Below are 19522 nucleotides of genomic sequence, written 5' to 3' on the forward strand. Positions count from 1 at the left end.
TCCTGTGGACAGACTATTTCATGTATAATAAACCTGAGTTTCATATGTTTCTAAAATAAAATCCCCAGCAATTATAGAGAGCCTTGTAATTCATAAAAACGAAAGGTATTGTAAGGCTTTGAGACCACTTTTTGAGCAATTTTGTCTTCTGTCATGCTCATTCAATAATAGTCCATGAGGTAAAATAATTAAGAGAAAATCCATATGCGTTTACACATGGATTTCCTATAAATACCCTTGTAACAAATACAGAAAAGATACTCACTTGCCATCTTTGAACCAGTCAATCACTGGGAAGGGAGTGCCCTTGACCTGGCATTCAAGGCTGGTGTCGTGACTGAGGACAACTGAGACTTCATTGGCGGAGTTGGCACCTATTATGGTGGGTGGAACTTGAACAAATACATATTATCATGAAAATCTATAACTTTGCAAAAAGAGTGGGGGGAAGGAGATCAGATAATCAATGATTTCTACAGTATTTCAACAAGATCTTACTGTTAAACATATCACAGAATAATCTTTTTTCTTTTTTTTTAAACTCTTTATTAGTTAAGGTATTACAAATGTGTCCTCATCCCCCCCCCCATTAAATCCCCATCCTCCCCCCATCCCACTTATGCTCTCATCCCCCTGTTGTCCATGTCGATTGGTTTGGCTTATATGCATGCATACAAGTCCTCTGGTTGATCTCTTCCCCTTGCCCCCTCCCTCTCCTACTTTCCCTCTGGGGATTAATAGTCTGATCGCTGTTTCTCTGTCTTTGGATCTTTTTTTCATATCACATCTATGGAACCAAAAGTTAAATTCAAGTATAGGAATACATTCATGAAAGATTTGATAGCAGGACAATTCTTGGTAGTACAAAACTCATCATTTTGACGAGTATTAAACCCATGTACAAAAGAAGTTTAGAATATGAGTGAGTAGTGAAGCTCATACAATTTACTACTGCTATACATTTTAATGAATGACATAACCACTGTCAATCTTATAAGGAGTGTTCAAATTCTACATATCACACCATAGTCCTGCTTAAAATATATCACCCCTATCTCTTTTACAGGGATCCTACACTAAAACTGGATCTGAGTATAGTGTTGGCTCTGTTGGTTTTTATTCTTGGAATTATCAAACATATTGAAGAGTTCCTGTACACTTTCCTGACCTTTGAATCTTCTCCCTTCACATCATGCTAAGGTGTCTGGTTCTTCATCTCCAGCTGTTAGAGGGTTTCAGTAGGGGAGGGTACGGTATGATCAGCCATACTGGCTGTTGCATAAAGAGTAGATTCCCGTGGCAAAGAGTGGATGACTGGGAGTTCAGAGACTATTATATGGTATTAATGCAGCTTATAAATGATACCTTTACAGTGGAAATAGAAAGGAGTAAATAATTTAACATGGGATTAGGAAATAGACTTAAGAGGATGTAGGTTTAAGGAGTAGGGGAGACGGAGGTAAGAAGGAATACCAGGTTCTGGCAGAAGCGAGTGGATGGGTCTCGGAGGTACTGGTCACTACGATAGGAATCACCACAGGTGACCAGAATAGGCATTCATTGAGACCACTCAGTTCACCATGCCAGAGAAGTCTGAGCTGGAGATAAAAATGTGGGAGTCCTCAGCCCAGACAAAATTCAAAGCAAATGAGTGTGTCAAGAAAAATGATGCCAATAGGACTAATGACAGAAAAGATTACTTAGATTTTATAGCCTATACTTACATATAATAATGGGAATGTTGGTACAGGAAATGCAAAGTACTTAAGACTTTGAGAAGTTTAATGAGAGAGATTAATTTCATATTATAACAGTTTTGTATGGTAATTTTAATGCAGTATCATTCCTCCTTCCACCACAGACTTATAAATCATATGCCCATTTTGGTGAGCAAAATATTGAGAAGAGAGGAAGTCATTTTATCACTATGTAAACTCAAATTGGCAAGTAGGATTTCACACACTAAATTATAAAATTCTAAATTTATGATTACTGTTAAAACATTAAAAATGTTTTCTAACCCAATTTATTACAGTTATTACCTGTCCTCAGAATTCTCCCCCATTAACTAGAATCAGAGCTGAGGTGATTTAGTTACAAAAAATTAATTAGGTGCATTTTCTATCATCCAAGTTCAAGTACAACCTAGTAGCTTCAGGAGATGTCCACGACATGAATGGTACTTACTCTGCCTCATCCTACTGAGTTACTACCCAGAGAATTTCCTGCCCACCTAACTAGAGAAATTGACAAGTGTTGTTATTGATGATTTTATGTATAAGATGGTACCAAAAACCCATAGATATCTCTGTATGATAAATAATAATACCTTTTAAATCTCCATACAATATGGTTCTGTTCAACAAATATTAACGACAAAATAATGATAGAGTGATATGAAGATATTTATCCTATCAATTTATTTTTCCCTTTACTCTTTCAGTCAACTCTGTCGTATGTAAGAAATGCATCTGATTTGTAGTGTTTTTAAAAGAATGTTTTCCCTTACCTAGCACATCGATGTTAAAGTACTTCTGAGAGGAGCCTGCAACATTAATGGCTTTGCAGGAGTATCTTCCCGCATCCTTCGGAGTGGCTTTGAAGAGCTTTAATATCTTCCCGTTGTTCACAATCTGAATAGTGCTGCTTTCAGTCACCTTTAAGAGCCAAAATGCTCGGTGTTATTTCCAATCCCAATTAGAATGCATAACCAAAAATTCAAGTAAAGTTTCCATATTATTATTAAGAAGAAAGTCACATCTGAATGACGTCTTTCAGAGGCAAGAAATGGTGAAAATGTGGATGTCTCCATGTACCTGGACATCATCTTTGTACCACATAATGATGGGAGAGGGAGTTCCTTCAACTTCACAGAAGAGATTGGTCAGCTGATTGACCAACACGGACACATTTGTCACTTGTTCTTTATCTTTAATTACCGGAGGAACTGCAAAAAGAGAGGAGTCATGGCTAGTTACCCTTATAATAAATATGACTTATAAAGTTTCTTTGCTCAGGCCATTAGTAAACAAATTCTATCAGATTTGTGCTTTAAAACCAGCTGGTCATATTTCAAGCACATGCCTTAATAGAAAATGAATAGTCTTGACCAATATATTTATAAGTAATCCTTACTGAATTTTCCTTTTTCAGAGTTTTGAGCTAAGGATACACTTCAGGATAAATTGAAGGGAGAACCTGTTTATTCTACAAATCACTTAAAATACAAATGACTAGGGTCTTAATTAAGTCACGTGGGCCTCATTACTTTCCTGACATAAGGGAATATTGCCCAGGGTCTATGGAAGCCAATATCCACCAAATTTTAAAAGGTACACAGCTTTGACAAAATGATAAAAGTACAAGATTTTCATTGAAGTGTTACTTACAATAGCAAAACACTGGTAATCTAAATGTTCATCATTAATAGAGGAAGGTTAAGTAAATAATGGCATAGCCATAAATTGTAGGTATAAATAAGGGTTAGGAATTTTGAATAATCCCAAAGATAGATTGTTTTAGCAATATAGACTAGGTGCAGAGTAATAGATATAAAATGAGGATAGCCCTAGCCGTTTTGGCTCAGTGGACAGAGGGACGGCCTGTGGACTGAAGGGTCCCAGGTTTGATTCTGATCAAGGGCACATGCCCGGGTTGTGGGCTCGATCCCCAGTAGGGGGCATGCAGGAGGCAGCCGATCAATGATTCTCTCTCATCATTGATGTTTCTATCTCTCTTTCCCTCCACCCTCTCTGAAATAAAAAAAATATATATTTAAAATATAAATACATAAAAATAAATAAAATGAGGATAGCTCTACTAGTGTGCTCAGTGGTTGGAGTGTTGGCCTGTGCACGGAAGGTTCTGGGGTTCAATTCCAGGTCAAGGGCACGTAACTGGGTTGTGGGATCATTCCTTGGCCCCAGTCAGGGCAGCCAATCAATGTCTCTCCCCCCCCGCCCCCCGCCTCTCTCTCTCTGTCTCTCTCTCCTCCCTTCCACTCTTTCTAGAACTTGATGGGGAAAATATCCTCAGGTGAGGATTAACCAAAAATTAAAATAAAATAAAACGAGGATAAAAAATGTATATATATTTCTTTGCATATGTATAAATATCTCTGGGAAGATACACACACATAAATATAAAGCTAATGACTTTCTTTGGCCCTAGGGAGGATTAGTAGATGACTCAGCTCCTGATCATGATACTTTTGACAATATATATTTTTCTACCATTTGAATTTTGAATGATATAGGTGAAGTGATTAAACAAATAAAAAACCAAACTCATAGACACAGACAACAGTAGGTGATTATTGGAGGGAAAGGTGGGTGGGGGAAGGTAGAAGAGGGTAAAAGGGGATAAATGGTGATGGAAGGAGACTTGACTTGGGGTGGTAAATGCACAATACAATATACAGATGATGTTTTATAGAGTTGTACACCTGAAACCTGTATTATTTTATTAACCAATGTCACACCAATAAATTCAATAAAAATTTTAAAAAATATTAAAGTCACAATAAAAAATTACATGATGTTTTAATCAAATCGGTCAATAAATACAATCAGATCACCAGTTTTGAATGATAACATTTCTATTCACATTACATAATACCACACTGAGAGTATAACATATAATAATTTGAAAATGTCACATATTCAATTTTGTGATTTTTTAGCATTTTTATCTGTATTTACCATGGACTTTGAGGTTATATTTTTTTTCTGTGGTCCCAGCTTCATTGACTACTACACAGATGTACTCCCCATTGTCATATGGTGTAACAGAAGCAATAACCAACATTGTGCCTTCGTCCAAGACAGAAATACCAGGCTCTCTGCCTGTCAGCTCTCTACCATTCCGTAACCATTTGATGGTTGGTTTGGGAGTACCTAAAAAAGGAATTAAAGCCTTGTGATATTTTACAACAAAATTAGAAATCACTATTAAAGATCCAGTATACTAGGAGGAAATAATTTGCACCCTAATGTATATGCTACTTTCAAGATAATTTCCCCTGGCATGGGTACCTCTAATTCCTGATTAGTCTTAAGAGACCTATGATCTCTAGTGTAGAGTTTGATCAAAGTTAATTTTATCAAGACATTCAGATGACAGTAATAAAAGCAAAGCATTTTCTTGTGAATCATGGTGCTCACTGGGAAAAACTTTATTAATCAAATAGTCTAGATATATGAGGAGTTTTCAGTTAAAAATAAAGGAAGAGGGAAAATAAGATACTATCAAAGGAATAAACACGAAGATTGCCCAACCAAACAGACTGCATAAATGATGTAATAAAATGATGCTTTATAATTCACATTTTAAATAAGCCTGATAGAATAGAGATGAGAAGTAATGGGAAAGAGCATGAACTATATGGAAGACATACTAGATGAGGCAAGTTTGAAGGAGCAAGTCTTTTCATTGAAGAGAAAACACCTATTCAAACAGCTGTTATTTGAAAGAGGGATTAGTTTCTATTATGCCCAGCTATTATAACAAGAACTCTCAAGTGGGATTTTATGAATTGATGTGGGCTCAGTGTAGAAGGAACAATATGACATTATGCCAATGCCCATATGTCTGGGTATTACACACCTTTTGCAGGACATGGGAATGCAATGCGCTGATTGGCCACTCTTTCTTGGAATGGGGTGTTATATGGAGGTTCCAGATCTTCCAGTGTAGGTGGTTCTATTAGAAAAATAAATGTATTATCTCAGACTTGGACAAAAGTACCATGCTGAGTTCGATACCTACTTATCTTTCCTTCTTGCCTTTGCATTGGTATTCTCCCTGACCAGGAATGTTCTTCTCCCTGATTTCCTTAGAGTCAATAAGTTCTCACCCTAAATATCACCTCCTCACAGGAGTCCTAACTAACAATCCAACCTAACATAGTCAATTGCTAGGAGCATCCCCCTATTTTAATTTTCCACCCAGCACTTATTTGTATACGATCCATATTTTAATTTATTTGTTTGCTTGCTCTCTGCCTATTTGCAGTGGAACAGCTCATAAAAGCAGGTGCTTTGCCTTTGTCACGACTTTCTCCTCACTGCCAAAAACAGGACAGACACTTGGTAGGAGCTAGACAAATATTTGTAGCTTGAAGGAACAATTAATCCCTCTAAACAAGGCCAATATCATTACAGAAAACCGTGGAACTAGATTTCCTAGGGATCAATATTGAGTGCACCCTACCACTATCAGGCGAAATCCTACTCCAACTCTCTGCCCAAAATTTTTCCCAAACCAAAGACAGTGGGTGGGGCAGTGATCTGGGATTGATGCCATCATCTATATCATTCATGGCAATTTCATTTTCAAAGGTAAACACACAAATATGGAGGCCTGTTTAGTCATAGCAGGGTTTCATTTCTTTCTAGAATGGTTCTCCTTTCAAAGCTGAGCAAAGAGTCTTATACAGAAATCTTCTGAAAGTGATCCAAGACTATCCAGGACTATATATTTTGTATATAGTCTCCAGCCATTTTCTCCCACTCCCAACCCCCACCATACATCTATCTCCCTATGCCCCAAATCACCTTGGACGTGGAGTGTTATCTCTGTTTCATCGCTGCCTGCTATGTTAGCAGCAACACATGTGTATGCTCCGGCATCTGAGAGCATGGCTTGGCTGATGCTTAACATTCCACCTGGATGGCTAACATGCTGGACTCCATCAACCAGCACGGCGCTTCCACCTTTAAACCAGGTGATTACAGGAAGAGGCGTGCCCTGAGCATTGCACGGAATGTCCGCTCTTTGGCCAACTTGGACTTTCAGGAGTTTAGGGCCACGCTGTATCTTTGGAGGAACTGGAAACAACAAGTGAGCGTCCATAATTCAATTTTTTAAAATCCCCTTTCTTTTCTCACTTTGAGTGAGAGCTCCTTACCAAGAGGCAGGATGACAAACGGAAATAACCCTAGGATGTGGACCCAGGCCCAGGCCACTTACTAACTCTGTGCTCTAGGGCCAATTGGTCCGTTTCCCCGAGGCCTGTTTGTTTGCTAAGCCAGGCAAAACAACCTCCCCCACACCAGTACCCTGCAAGAACTATGGGACATAATACATGGATAACGCCTTGCTCAAAACTTGAGGAAGAGTAAGCACTTAAAAATGTTAGGTTTCCTTTAATCTATAAATGACTTGAGGTTTAAAACTCTATTAAAAGGCGATCGAGATAATTTCTATAATATAAGAGACTAAAACAAAAAGCATTTCTCTCTAAACATTAATTTTTTTTTTCTCTTTGTGGAAGCTTTAGCCAGACAGTAAGACAAGGTTCTCATAAAGGCCTCTGCTAATTTCAGAGAAGAAAATCAAGATAAAGTCTCTATTATTTCTCTTTACCTACCCTCCTGTAGAAATTTAACTGAGATAACTTACCAAAGCACTGGTATGTATTATTGGGTTCCACATACATGAAGTATGCGCTATAGAATCAAAGAGACTCATAAGGATATAATCAGGATTTACATACCTTATTCCCCTAAAAACACTCATCTGTCCTTTCTTTTAAACTTAATATTTAACCAAGACTTTCTAACAAGAAAGGTTGTTACTAACAAGAATCCTTTAAGTTTGATAATATTATTGCCATTATTTCATGAAGGAGAAAACTAAAGACAAGAGAGGTAAGGTAATATGCCTACTGCCCTAGGACTAGTAAATGGAGAACTCTCATCGGATTTCAAATCCCAGGACCAATAGGATACTATTGTAGTAATTAATCTGGGAGTGAAATCAAGTCAATACTATCTGAGAAAATTTCTTCTATTTAAATACCCAGCACCTACACAAGGCCTGGCTTGGCTTATGTACACGCTAAGTATGCATTGGTTGAATGAACAGCTGAACAGACTATGATAAATTGAGGGAATAAAGCAGGCTAATTAGTTTTAAAGTAGTTAAAAAATCTAGGAAGCAGAATGTTCTCAGTTGCTGAGCCCTTTGAATAGTGGAAATGACCATTTAACTACTATTAAATTCTCCCTTGAGAACTCACCTTCACTTCAAAAAGCCACCAGTCCGAACACATTTTTATTACTGCACAACAAAAATAGTCAAAAGTCACTGTAGACATCTAATACGATTGAGATCCAAAAATTTAATACTGTCCATTTGAGGGAAAGAGGAGAGTTGTTTACAGATGGCAGATACACTTTTCAGAGTCAATGAAAGAAAATCACACCTCAGATTTTAGAAAAATTTTCTCTAATTACTCTATGTACAAATTGGAGGTTATCTATCAAAGAAACTAGGAAGATGGAGCTCCCTGAGGCCAGTACACCGATATCTACGCCTTCATTTCAGAACTCACCGTGAACACTTAATTTAACAGACTGAGTCACGTTCCCAGCAATGTTTGTGGCCACGCAGAGGTACATCCCACTGTCTGAAACGCGGGCCTCGGATATCTTCATTGAGCCAGAAGGGAGGAACGTGTGTCTAAAAGACAGAAACCGCATAGTTGACTACAGAACACAAGAATTTAAATAGCCCCCTATGCACTGTGGAATTACTACTCTGCAAGCAGGTTTTGAGACTGTTTTCCCAGCTATAATGTCTTTTTATGTACCTTAAAAGTCAGCCTTCATGCATAATTATCTTGTGTAGTCTGTATGATGCTCTTGCAAATACAAAATCAGTTTTATTTTTCTTTTAAACCTACCCTAGTGGTCTGAAATCATCAAGTAACTGCACATCTCTGGTTTATCAAGCTGCAGGTATACAAAGCAAATCTATACTTTAGTAAATTGATATATTTTGAATACTTTATTCTTTTTCTACAAAGTTATTTAAAATTTTAGTATGCTAAAATCAAGGCAAAAGAAGGTATATGTGTAATTCTTGAATATATATTGAATATATTCCTCCTATAGAACCATAATGTAGTTGGGTGAACCACACCCACACATAAAAACTTTATTATATTAACTGCACTAAAAATTTTATTCTATTAATTGTACTAAAAAACAGAGACAACAAAGGAATGTTATTAAGAACAAAGGCCCAATTTGCACATTCAACAAGAAAAAGGCAAGTCACCGAAAACTGTGCAGGATGTTTAAAGAGGCAATTCTTAGATAACACACATGGCTAACAAGCAAGTGGAAGCATTCTGGGCTCCTTGGAAGCCAGTCCCATGAAACCAAGACAGAGGCAAGATATCATTGTACAGCCATCTGACTGGCAAAAATGGGTAAGTCAGTCAACATCATGCAGTGATTATAATGTGGAAACAGATTCACCTAGATCCTATTGGTGGGAGAGCTAACCAGTACTACCCCTTTGGAGAGCAATTCAGCAATGTCTACAAAGCTGAAAACAGGAATTCCTTCTGACTGGAAATTGTAGTGCTAGGTACAGTTCTTAAAGAAACTCATGCATAGGTATATAGAGAGACGTATAAAAAGATAATCACTGAAAAGTCTTGTTTGTAAAACCAAAATAAAAAAGAAAAAGAAAAAATGAAAGAAATGAAAAGCAAACAAGAACATGCATGTCCATAAATAGGGAAGTGTATATACAAAATGTAGAATATACATGAGGTAGTTAAGTTAAATAAACTAAATCTATATGTATAAAAATGGGTCAACATTAAAATAATAATATATAATATTATTAATATAGCAATATATAATAATATCTAATATATAATAAAAATATATACTATGTTACAATGGCAAATTAAAAACACTCAAAACAACATTTAAAACACAGGCCCTGGCCAGTGTGGCTCAGTTGCTTGGAGTGTGGAGTGCTATCCTGAATACCAGAAGGTGGAGGGCTTGATTCCTGGGCAAGGCACATACCCAGGTTTTGAGTAACATCCCTGGATGGGGCATTTGTGGGTGGCAACTGATCAGTGTTTCTCACATCTATGCTTCTCTCTCTCTCTCATCTTTCTCTCTGCCTGTCACTCTAAAATAAAATAAAAATTAAACACAGAAAACAATATTCTACTCTATACTATGCACGTGTAGGATGCACACCAAGTCTATGGCAGTGCTTACCCTGGGAAGAAAGAAGAGATTAAGGAGGGGAACAATGAAACTTCAACTTTATCTATAAGAGTATTTCTTTTATTAGAAATTATTCAAAGCAAACATTTTTTCAAAGAAATAGTAAAATTATGCAAAGTTCTTCTTGATTATCTTTTTTCTCATTAGTGGAAGCATATCTACTGTAGCATGAATTTATATCTTCATAACTATGCATCAATAAGTGTAACAGACAATGGCTAAAGGCTATAATTCTTATTCCACCAGTAACTTTTGGCATAAAATTGAATTAAAATAGTAATTGCTATCATTTTTTTAGAACTAGAGACAAGGAGTGTATAATATATATTATCTTATATAATCCTTCAGGGAAGTATTATCCACATTTTATAAACAAGAAATCTGAGGCACAGAGATGCAGTGGAAAAACTGCCAGAAGTCGCAGGCAAGCTTTAAGAGGCAGAAGTAAATTTAACATCTGCATGGAACAAAGGTTGTGCTCTTCAAGGCTCTGGCATTCTGCTTCCCATGTCACTTGGCTTATCAAATATATTGTCTCCGTGGGCCTTTATTTGTACAAGGGTTTAGTCAACAAGATTTTTACAAAACCATCCAATAAAAATCAAATCCTAGACATCAGAGTATCCACTGTGTTTTATTCTCTGATGGGATTCATGGAATCTACGTGTAATATGCACTTTGTGCCACCATGAATCTCTGTACAAATAGGCTCCGTTTTAATAACCACCTTGTCAGATGCACCTGTGAAAAATTATGTTATAGCTGAGTGTTAGCGTTTCCGATATAAAGAATGATCTAGAAGGCATATCTAGTTTCTATAGGCTCAAATGTACATGTGACTCACCTCAAACGCAAGTTGTTTTTTGAAACAACTGAAAGAGGACTAGGTACAACCCTCTACCCTGAGACACTGTTACCGTGGGTTGCAATTCATCCCAGGTCCCCTACCTTGGAGAGAATGGCGAGATGAGCTGGCTTTCTTTGGCCCAGGTGATTATGGGCGGGGGCGAGCTCTTCACTTCACAGGGGAGGGTCACCTCTTCCCCGGCAAGGGCAGCGATCTCAACAGGCTTATCGTGGGACAGTCCTCTTTGATCTCCAAACACTCTGGGCCTTACTAAAATAAGTGCATGTTTCAGAAGGGAAACAGGACATTGAAAACATTCAATTTGCAATACAATGTGGGCTGCAAATATTCTTAAATCACTTATAAAAAGATACTGCTTATTTCAAAGGTTTGGGGGCATATCTAAAATTTTCCAGAAATGCATCGACTGTCAGAGCTGAAAGGAAAATGACTAGAAAGTTTCCCTTTTTAGCTCTTCCTTGACCATGGAGAGGCCAACTGAAATGCCCTCTCAGAGTCTGCCATCTGTAAAAGGAACCCTGAAGGCGGAGCGCTAATCAAGTCACAGCTGAAATTTGGCTTCCATGGGAGTTTTAAGGAACTGGTGTTTCTGAAGAGGGTTGGGCGTAATGAGCATATTCCTTAAGACAGTGGCCGGCAAACTGTGGCTCGCGAGCCACATGCAGCTCTTTGGCCCCTTGAGTGTGACAAAATATCGACTTCTGCACATGGGCCACGAAGTTTCAATTGCACTGTACGTGCGTGCCCGCACGTGGTATTTTGTGGAAGAGCCACACTCAAGGGGCCAAAGAGCCGCATGTGGTTCGCGAGCCGCAGCTTGCCGACCACTGCCTTAAGACAAAACCACAAAATGTTTCCAAAAGGCCACGCAATTACTCTCCCTCTAAATCAGAATCTAAATAGGGGAGATGTTGGTTGGCAGTAAGAAATATAAACCTGGCGGGCCTGGCTGGCATGGCTCAGTGGTTGAGCACCGACCTATGAACCAGGAGGTCCTGATTCGATTCCCAGCCAGGACACATGCCCCAGTTGTGGGCTTGATCCTCAGTGTGGGGCACGCAGGAGGCGGCCAATCAATGATTCTCTCTCATCATCGATGTTTCTCTCTCTCCCTCTCCCTTCATCCCTGAAATCAATAAAAAATATTTAAAAGAAAAGAAATATAGACCTGGGGGAATAGTTCACTTTAGGGCATAGCCTTCTGGTGACATTATCTGGGAGAGACGTGAGTTTTGGCACAGAAGACAGCATGGGAGAAAGACATTCCTCCTCGAGCTCTCACCATAGACGGTCAGCTGCACTTTCCTCTTGGCGTAGCCAGCAGCATTGGTGGCGGTGCAGACATACTCCCCACTCTCCTCGCCCCCAGGTGACACCACATACAAACTCCCATCAGCCCCCGCGGAAAACTTAGCATTGCTGGTGGAAATCAGCTCGCCTTTCTGCAAAACACAACCCAGAGCAAAGTGTTTTTAAGATAATAAAGAGTGACTTCATGTCTGGAAGAGGAAGAAAAAAATTCTCCAAGGGGGGGAAAACACACAAGATTAAAAAACACATGCTGATTTGAAGAAAGTTATTTGCAAGAAAGATTAAACAAATACAGTAAAGGTGGTAGTTCTTCATATCAAACTATGCCCCTTTCATTCCAAAGCGACTGAACAATGGAGGGATCATGCTGACAGTAAGGGAAGGGACAGTGCCCATGCTAAGCCAGGCACAGCTTTGAGCACTTCTCATCAATTAACTATTTTCGGTCTCAAAACAGCCTTAGGAATAGGAACTATCACAACCCCCACTTCACAGCTAGGGGGCAGTGTGGAGTCACAGTCAGTCCCTGGGAGAGCGGGCTTGGAACCCCAGCAGCAGTCTCTGGAGCCCACATGCTGAACCTCTGGGCTTGGTCTCAGCACGAAGGCCAGCCTGGAAAGAAGATTTCCATTTTACATTTTCCTAAAAGGTGCCCTAACCTTCTACTCGGTAGCAGACTTGGGATCAGCTTGGGATCAGCTTCACTGTTGTACGTTTGCATCCAGATGCAGAAATCAACTTTTTTTTTTTTTTTTTTTTTTACTGAGGTCAACACCAACTCCTCTATATTTCAGAGGTGTGCTTTTTTTAGACGTAAAACATTAGATGGTATGACAAAGTACTTTGGTGTAACAGTAATTATACAAACGCTACATTTCATTATTATGCCATCATTTTATATTACTTTATATCTGCCAAGTTAAAATTAATTTACAGAAAATATGCCATCTTCGTGGCTGTTCAAAGAAGGGAAGGACGTCCTCAGTAAATGAGCTTTTCCTCACTGCAAGAACACAAGTAAAAGCCGTACAACTTCAGGACAGGGATATAGAGGGGGCCTAAATGGGCTCGTATATGTGTCTTCCCGGAAGGGCAGAGTCTGGGACAAAGATTTGGAGGCAGCAAGGTTACTTGGGACGTGATCCCTAGGGGCTTGAGTGAAGCACAGAAGGATGGAAAGCTAACAAAGGGCTTCCCTGATCTGTTTCCGCTGTGGCTGGGCTGAGAAGCTTCACTGTGCTGGGGACCCTCCGAGAAACTGGGGGATGCACTTCAGAAAGACTCTTCTGATGGATGAGAAGTGAGGTATTTATGTAGGACACCTGCCCCCAACAGGAGTTATTCACACTGCACTTCCTGGACACCTCTTAGCAGGTTGAGTGGCCTTGGAGAAAGTCCTGAGCCCAAACTGCATGACACGTGACCTTAGCGGAGTGCACGGAGCTGTCCACAGAGATGCGCTGAAATCCAAAGGGCTTAGGGGAAGTGGCAAGGGGTAAAATGAGACCTGCGACCACATGGAAGGTGCTTAGAAGGTTCCAGGGCATGCAGACAGTGCTCTATCCGTGTTCCCTGTCCTGTTGTGAATACCATTCAAACATCAGGTAGGTGAGTGTGATAAGAACATTTTACAGTCCCTTCCAAGTGGTATGACTGCATAGATTTTCCTTTTTGTAAGGTTTTATGGTACAGTCACAAGTTGCATGGATGACTGATAATATTGTTAGAGCTCGTAACATGAACACGTATCACTCGATGTGCCCTTTACCTTGGACCAGGTGATAGATGGTTTGGGAATGCCACTGGCTTTGCAGGGTAGAGTTACTGGGATGCCTTCAATCGTACTGAGTATCTGCTGCCCGTGCTGAATGGTTGGCAGGACTGAAAAAGGAAGCAATATTCAGAATCTGAGCATCTGTCCTCTCATTTAGTGCTATAGCTTTAAAGTTGAACATTTTTAGGATTTCCTGACTATTTGTAAAAATTAGCAAAGACAACATTTTTCTGATAGAAACATAGGGTAATTTGTAAGGGAGTGTAATAAAAAAAAGCAAGTACAATAGTTATGATCTGAAGCGTTTAATAAAAGTTTAAAATCAAGTAATGACTTATGTGTAATAGGTTGACTTTTCTAACAAATGTAAGAGAGGACTGAGGAAAACCTTTTTGCCCCCATGGAAACTCGAGATAAAACTACATCCTAAGCATTGCACATTGAGCACCTATCTTTCATCATTTTCTATCACTCATTAAGCTGCAGTGAGCTGACATAAGCCTACCTCAGGAGAAATGGGCTCTTTAGACACTACACACATTAAATATCTGTCTATACCCAAGAACCACTGAGCGAGCTACTACATTTAACCTGGAAAAAGGGGATTTTCTTAAAAAGGAATTCAACAGTAAGACTTGAAAGGCTTAGGAGTTTACATTTAAAAGACTAAAATAAAGGATTTTAAGTCAATGTTTTTAAGAATAACATATTTTGACTTTAGTAGACAACTGAAGAATTAACATTATATGAGTAGAAGCAAAAGGAAAAGGAAGCATGCCCATCATCCCATGCTGCGTATATCTCCATTAATTATAATCAACTAGCATATAAAAGCTATCGATAATCAATGTTCTCAAAGTAATGAATTGGATTTAAAAATCTTCCATATATAAAAGTTCCTAACCTGGTGCAAGAAACACAATAAAAAATCAACAATACCATGAGACTAGAGCTCAAACCCTCACTGTGTCTCTTGTCTTCAAGTCAAAATTTTCTAGAATTATCACAGCTACCATGCAGCAGAAATTTATCAGAACAAGAGATACCAGAGACCTTAGTGCAAAAACTTCCTTGGGAGGCTTAGATTAGCGTTGCTACATACTCATATTTTCCAAGGGCTGGGTTTATTCTTTAGATAATTTATTCCTAAAGAATTGGCAGCAAATCCCCAAGAATGTCAGGCTACTCTCTAAAGCAAGAAATGGAATTTCCAGGATCATCATGGATTAGTCAGCTTTCAACCGTGCTGTCATTTTGTGGCCACATGGAATAAGCCATATTCTTAAATCCATATTAAGTTTGACAGCTATGAAGGAAAGTAGCAAATTTAGGCAATGTTTTCAAATCTGATGTCATCGGAGTATGGAAGAGCTGTTTCTTTCCAGATTGTCAATCTATGTAAATCAACATGACAAGTAAATGGTTTATTTCTCATTTTAATTTGCATTTATATTTACATCCATTAACTCATTCTTTTAAGAATTGATTGAGAGTCTTTAGTGACGATTCTTAAAAGTGATGAAAGAGCGGCAATGCTTTTTAACATAAATACAGAACCTGAGACTTTGTATCACATCCAGCTCAAAGACGAATCTGTGGGTTAAGTGGATGCTTGGTTGAGTTAAAGTCAAATGGCTGGCTGATGTTTCTTTAACCTTATTGACTAAATCAGTTACTCATTTTGGACTAATATGGGTGAAATAATGTCCAAATGACATTTTAACCTTTTACTTGTTAAAATTTATTGCATCAGGATAAACTATATCACTGGTTTATCTGTCTTCTTCCCACTCTTCTGGTCTTTTCAGACATCACAACTAATTGTGTCCAAGTGAAAATGTGCCTCAGAATCCTTCTCAACACCATATTCTAGGCAGTTGATAGAAGCCAAAGGGAGATGACATGAATGTACTTCTACGCTGGATTCTCAAACCAGTCCATAAACACTCTCCAGGAAATATGTGAACTGATCTTTGAAAATAGTTCAACAAAACTATATCCAATTCTCTCTTTCTCTCTCCATATATATGTTTATTTGGACCATACTAATTTAGTGTTATATTAGCATTTCTTCAAAATAATATTTCTTCAAGAATAACTCATATGATATTTGTGAAAATTAATCTAAGATTGAGACAGTAGAAGGGGCTATTTTTAATGAGAAACAGATATTTTGAAAAAGATGCTCTATAATTGTCTAACTATTGCTGTATACCTGAAATTAATATAATATTGTCAACTGTAATTAAATAAATTTTTAAAAATGTTTAAAAAGATGATCATTCTAAAAGAAGATGGTCTGCATCCACTGAAAATTTCAATAGACCAAGCAAAACTTGGAAATTACTTCATTCTCCAATTTATGTCCTGAAAAGGACTGAATTATCCACTTAAAATAAATGTTCTGTGATACTTTCATCTGTGTACACAGAACTCTTTTGTAATACCACACTTTACGAAAAGCAATGTTGCAAAGTCTTTAAAGGGAATAGACCAAAAAAAAAAAAAAAGTTAGGATAGTATCTTAAACTATGAAGCTGTCACTTATTTATCGAGATGTAAAAACTTGGTAACTGTTAGTCATGAAGGGCAAAAGCTAGCTTCTGGATTTTCTTACTTGTGACTGTTAGTTAATATGCAAAAATAAAAGATTGTTTGGAGCACATCGGTGACCTTTAGAAAAACTGAGGTCATTTCTAGCTAACACACAAAGGGGTCATTAGTAAGGACATCCATGTCTCACAATCCAAAAAGAAAAGGCGATTTAGATAGAATGATAAATTCAGCTTGCCTGAAATTAAAATGTATTTTTAAACATTACTCTTCGAGAACTGAGTTCACTTTTATCAATTAAGAAACTTCTTTCAAAAGCCCATGCCAGACTCAGCTAGGCGAATCTTAATAATGTCTTTCTGTGCATATAGGAGAGGATAATCTGGAAACAGCCTGAACCATGTAAATATTATTCAACACATAAAGCTTCTTTATGAACAATGACAATCAGGAAAGAGATCTACTTGCTTTAACCAGAGGAACAGAATTCTTTGATTAGTAACTATAGGAACCCAGCTTCGACCGTTTCGACCGTGGCTGGGAAAGAAGGACAAAGGGTGTGTCTCTTACCGTGCACATCCACAGTGGTTGTTTTGTTAATGGTTCCAGCAACGTTACTGGCCACACAAGTATATTCACCTCCATCCTGAAGGCGAACTCTTTCAATATGGAGACTCCCATCACTGCGTACGGTGATGTAAGGATTTTGGACCAACTTAAAGAGAAAAAAAATATTTTTAATTAAAAAGGCAATGTTGCCTATGCCAAAATGGAATCTGCTTTTTTTCAACTGGGTCACTAAATGTCTTATAAAATAGCAAAGTATTTTAACATCCTTAAGTGAAAAACACTGAGCAAAAATGTTACCAAGGGTAGTGTCAATTGTATGTCATGTTGACATACCACCAAACATGATACCAACTAACATCTGTGAGGGCTGTGCACACACTAGAAAAAGGAGGGGAAAAACAGAGATGCCATTTGTTTGTTGTTTCTGTAATTTTTATTGTTACTCAGGACCCACATTTCCTTCATGTTTTTACTTTTGGATTAACTTGTTCTTTTGCAAGAAGTCCTTATGATCACTTGCAAGCCATTCGATATTTTTATTTCGGCCAATAGCACTTATTCAGTGGGCACTTGCTCTCAACACCCACCCTTTTCAATGACAGCTGCAAATATTAAAGGACCATGTATGAGACGGGAAGAGTGTCCCCTACTTCCTCTGTAGCATTTATGCATTTTGCTTCATCACAGGAGACCTTAGCGCTCAAACGGTATCACCCTATGTTATGAGGGCATTGCTTATGGATTGAGATATACTCATTTTCTCAGGTTTGTAGGCAAATATAAACCTAGTCCATGGACTCAATTCACTTCTTATTGGTACTTCAAGAAGATAGTGAGTCTAACTGCTCTGGAAAATGAAAGCAAAATGCTATGAACTAGGTGGAAGTGTATTGCCATAGATACATGTTGCAGAAGAAATCCACAGAAATGAGAAAATCTTCCACATCCTTTCATAATTAAAAGGTGTACCCTAAAAGACAATGACACAAAATAGATTCCCACCTTGAAATAGTTCATAATAAAAGACACAACATTTAAAGTTAATAATAAAGATTAATATCTAAAATGGAAGACTTTTTATGAGAAAATTAACACTTCATTGTCTTGCAAAGAAGTATATTTAAACGCTATGAAAATAACTTCATACCTGTTTCAGTTGTTACAAATTCTGAAAAGAATGTATTTTATTAAATTTAATACAAAATTATAAAAATTACACTATTGACTATTTCTCCATATTATTCATTCCAAAGTCATATGAATTACATAAACATGTTAATACTGAAGAAAAGTTTTGGTACACTTACAAAATATATATTTTTTTGCATATTTATCAAATTGAAATTTCAAAGGTTGGACTACATTGCCTCTTACTCAGGAAAATTAGAAGGTGAGTGCGTGAGTTTAAAATGTTCTTACCGTGGCTGAATTCTTAATCCACCGGCGTTCTGGAATGGGATTCCCAGCCAATAGAGCACAAGGCAAAGTAAGCTGCTGTCCTTCGATTACACTGGTCACTGAAGGGCTGATTCCAATGAGGGGAGCAACTGAGTCAGAGAGAGCACAGGCGCTAAGGACTCTATGTCACCCAAAGGAAGACAAACTCTTTCATAGGTCAATATGCCTACTCAGTAAGATATCTTAAAAATAACTTGTCAGGAACAAAAATTTAAACATGTAAATGGGTATGAACTGGAAAATAGAGATAAAGGGCCCTTCTGAGCCGAAAGAATGACAAGAGGACAGGAATTAGTATAAGTAAGAAAGTAAAATAGAATTCACCTATGGCATGGGAGGCCAGAAAGGTCAAGCTAAGAAACTGGCAGAGTATTCAACAGACAGATGGAGAGTGGCTGAAAGCATTTATAAATAGAAAAGAGGAATCACCAGAACCAGTATTTCAGGAAATACTAATCTGTTTCTATTTTGTTTGCTTGTTTAGTATGTCCATTAGATTCCACATAGAGGAGAAATCCCATGGCATGTGTCTTTCTGACATTTCACTTAGCACAATACTCTCCAGGTCAATCCATGCTGTCGCAAAAGATAAGATTTCCTTCTGAAAACCGTGAAGAGGACTTATTGGAGAAGGGAAAACTTATTGGAAAAGGGATGAGATTGGCGAGGGGACTGTCATTTGCTAGATCAAATAAAATGAGGGGACTCCCTGAGATGGCACGGTAAAGAAGTATTGGAAAGTATTGTAAAGATGTCCTTGTCTAGAAATCAATGAGTAAATCTGACATAAGTCAAAGCAAAATCCTTAAGAGATTCTACTTGGAAATTTTAAGTACATGTAGATGAATAAAGGGAGATTCACGAAGAAAAATTTATGAAAGTGTATGGATGAGGAGCAGGCTCTGACAGATTTAAAAATCACACTAACTACAATGAAAACAATGTAGA

At 37.9% G+C, this 19522-nt stretch overlaps 1 protein-coding gene across 3 annotated transcripts in view; it reads right to left on the reverse strand.

The window, feature by feature from the left end:
• Positions 1 to 19522, reverse strand: part of HMCN1 (hemicentin 1) — a 378235-nt gene that overhangs the window by 154066 nt on the left and 204647 nt on the right. For all 3 annotated transcript variants that reach the window (XR_009449952.1, XM_059675580.1, XM_059675579.1), the window contains exons 18-29: positions 18536 to 18663; positions 17117 to 17261; positions 13988 to 14100; positions 12191 to 12350; positions 10989 to 11157; positions 8336 to 8463; positions 6555 to 6827; positions 5605 to 5700; positions 4701 to 4895; positions 2817 to 2947; positions 2510 to 2657; positions 266 to 392 (exon numbers count right to left, since the gene is read on the reverse strand). Coding sequence is in view for 2 of the 3 variants with exons in the window: in XM_059675580.1 (XP_059531563.1) it covers positions 266 to 392; positions 2510 to 2657; positions 2817 to 2947; positions 4701 to 4895; positions 5605 to 5700; positions 6555 to 6827; positions 8336 to 8463; positions 10989 to 11157; positions 12191 to 12350; positions 13988 to 14100; positions 17117 to 17261; positions 18536 to 18663 (1813 nt within the window). In the remaining variant the exon portion in view is untranslated. The remainder of the gene's footprint in view (positions 1 to 265; positions 393 to 2509; positions 2658 to 2816; positions 2948 to 4700; positions 4896 to 5604; positions 5701 to 6554; positions 6828 to 8335; positions 8464 to 10988; positions 11158 to 12190; positions 12351 to 13987; positions 14101 to 17116; positions 17262 to 18535; positions 18664 to 19522) is intronic.

This window comes from Myotis daubentonii, chromosome 18 (genome assembly GCF_963259705.1).
Source record: "Myotis daubentonii chromosome 18, mMyoDau2.1, whole genome shotgun sequence".
Lineage (NCBI taxonomy): Eukaryota > Metazoa > Chordata > Mammalia > Chiroptera > Vespertilionidae > Myotis > Myotis daubentonii.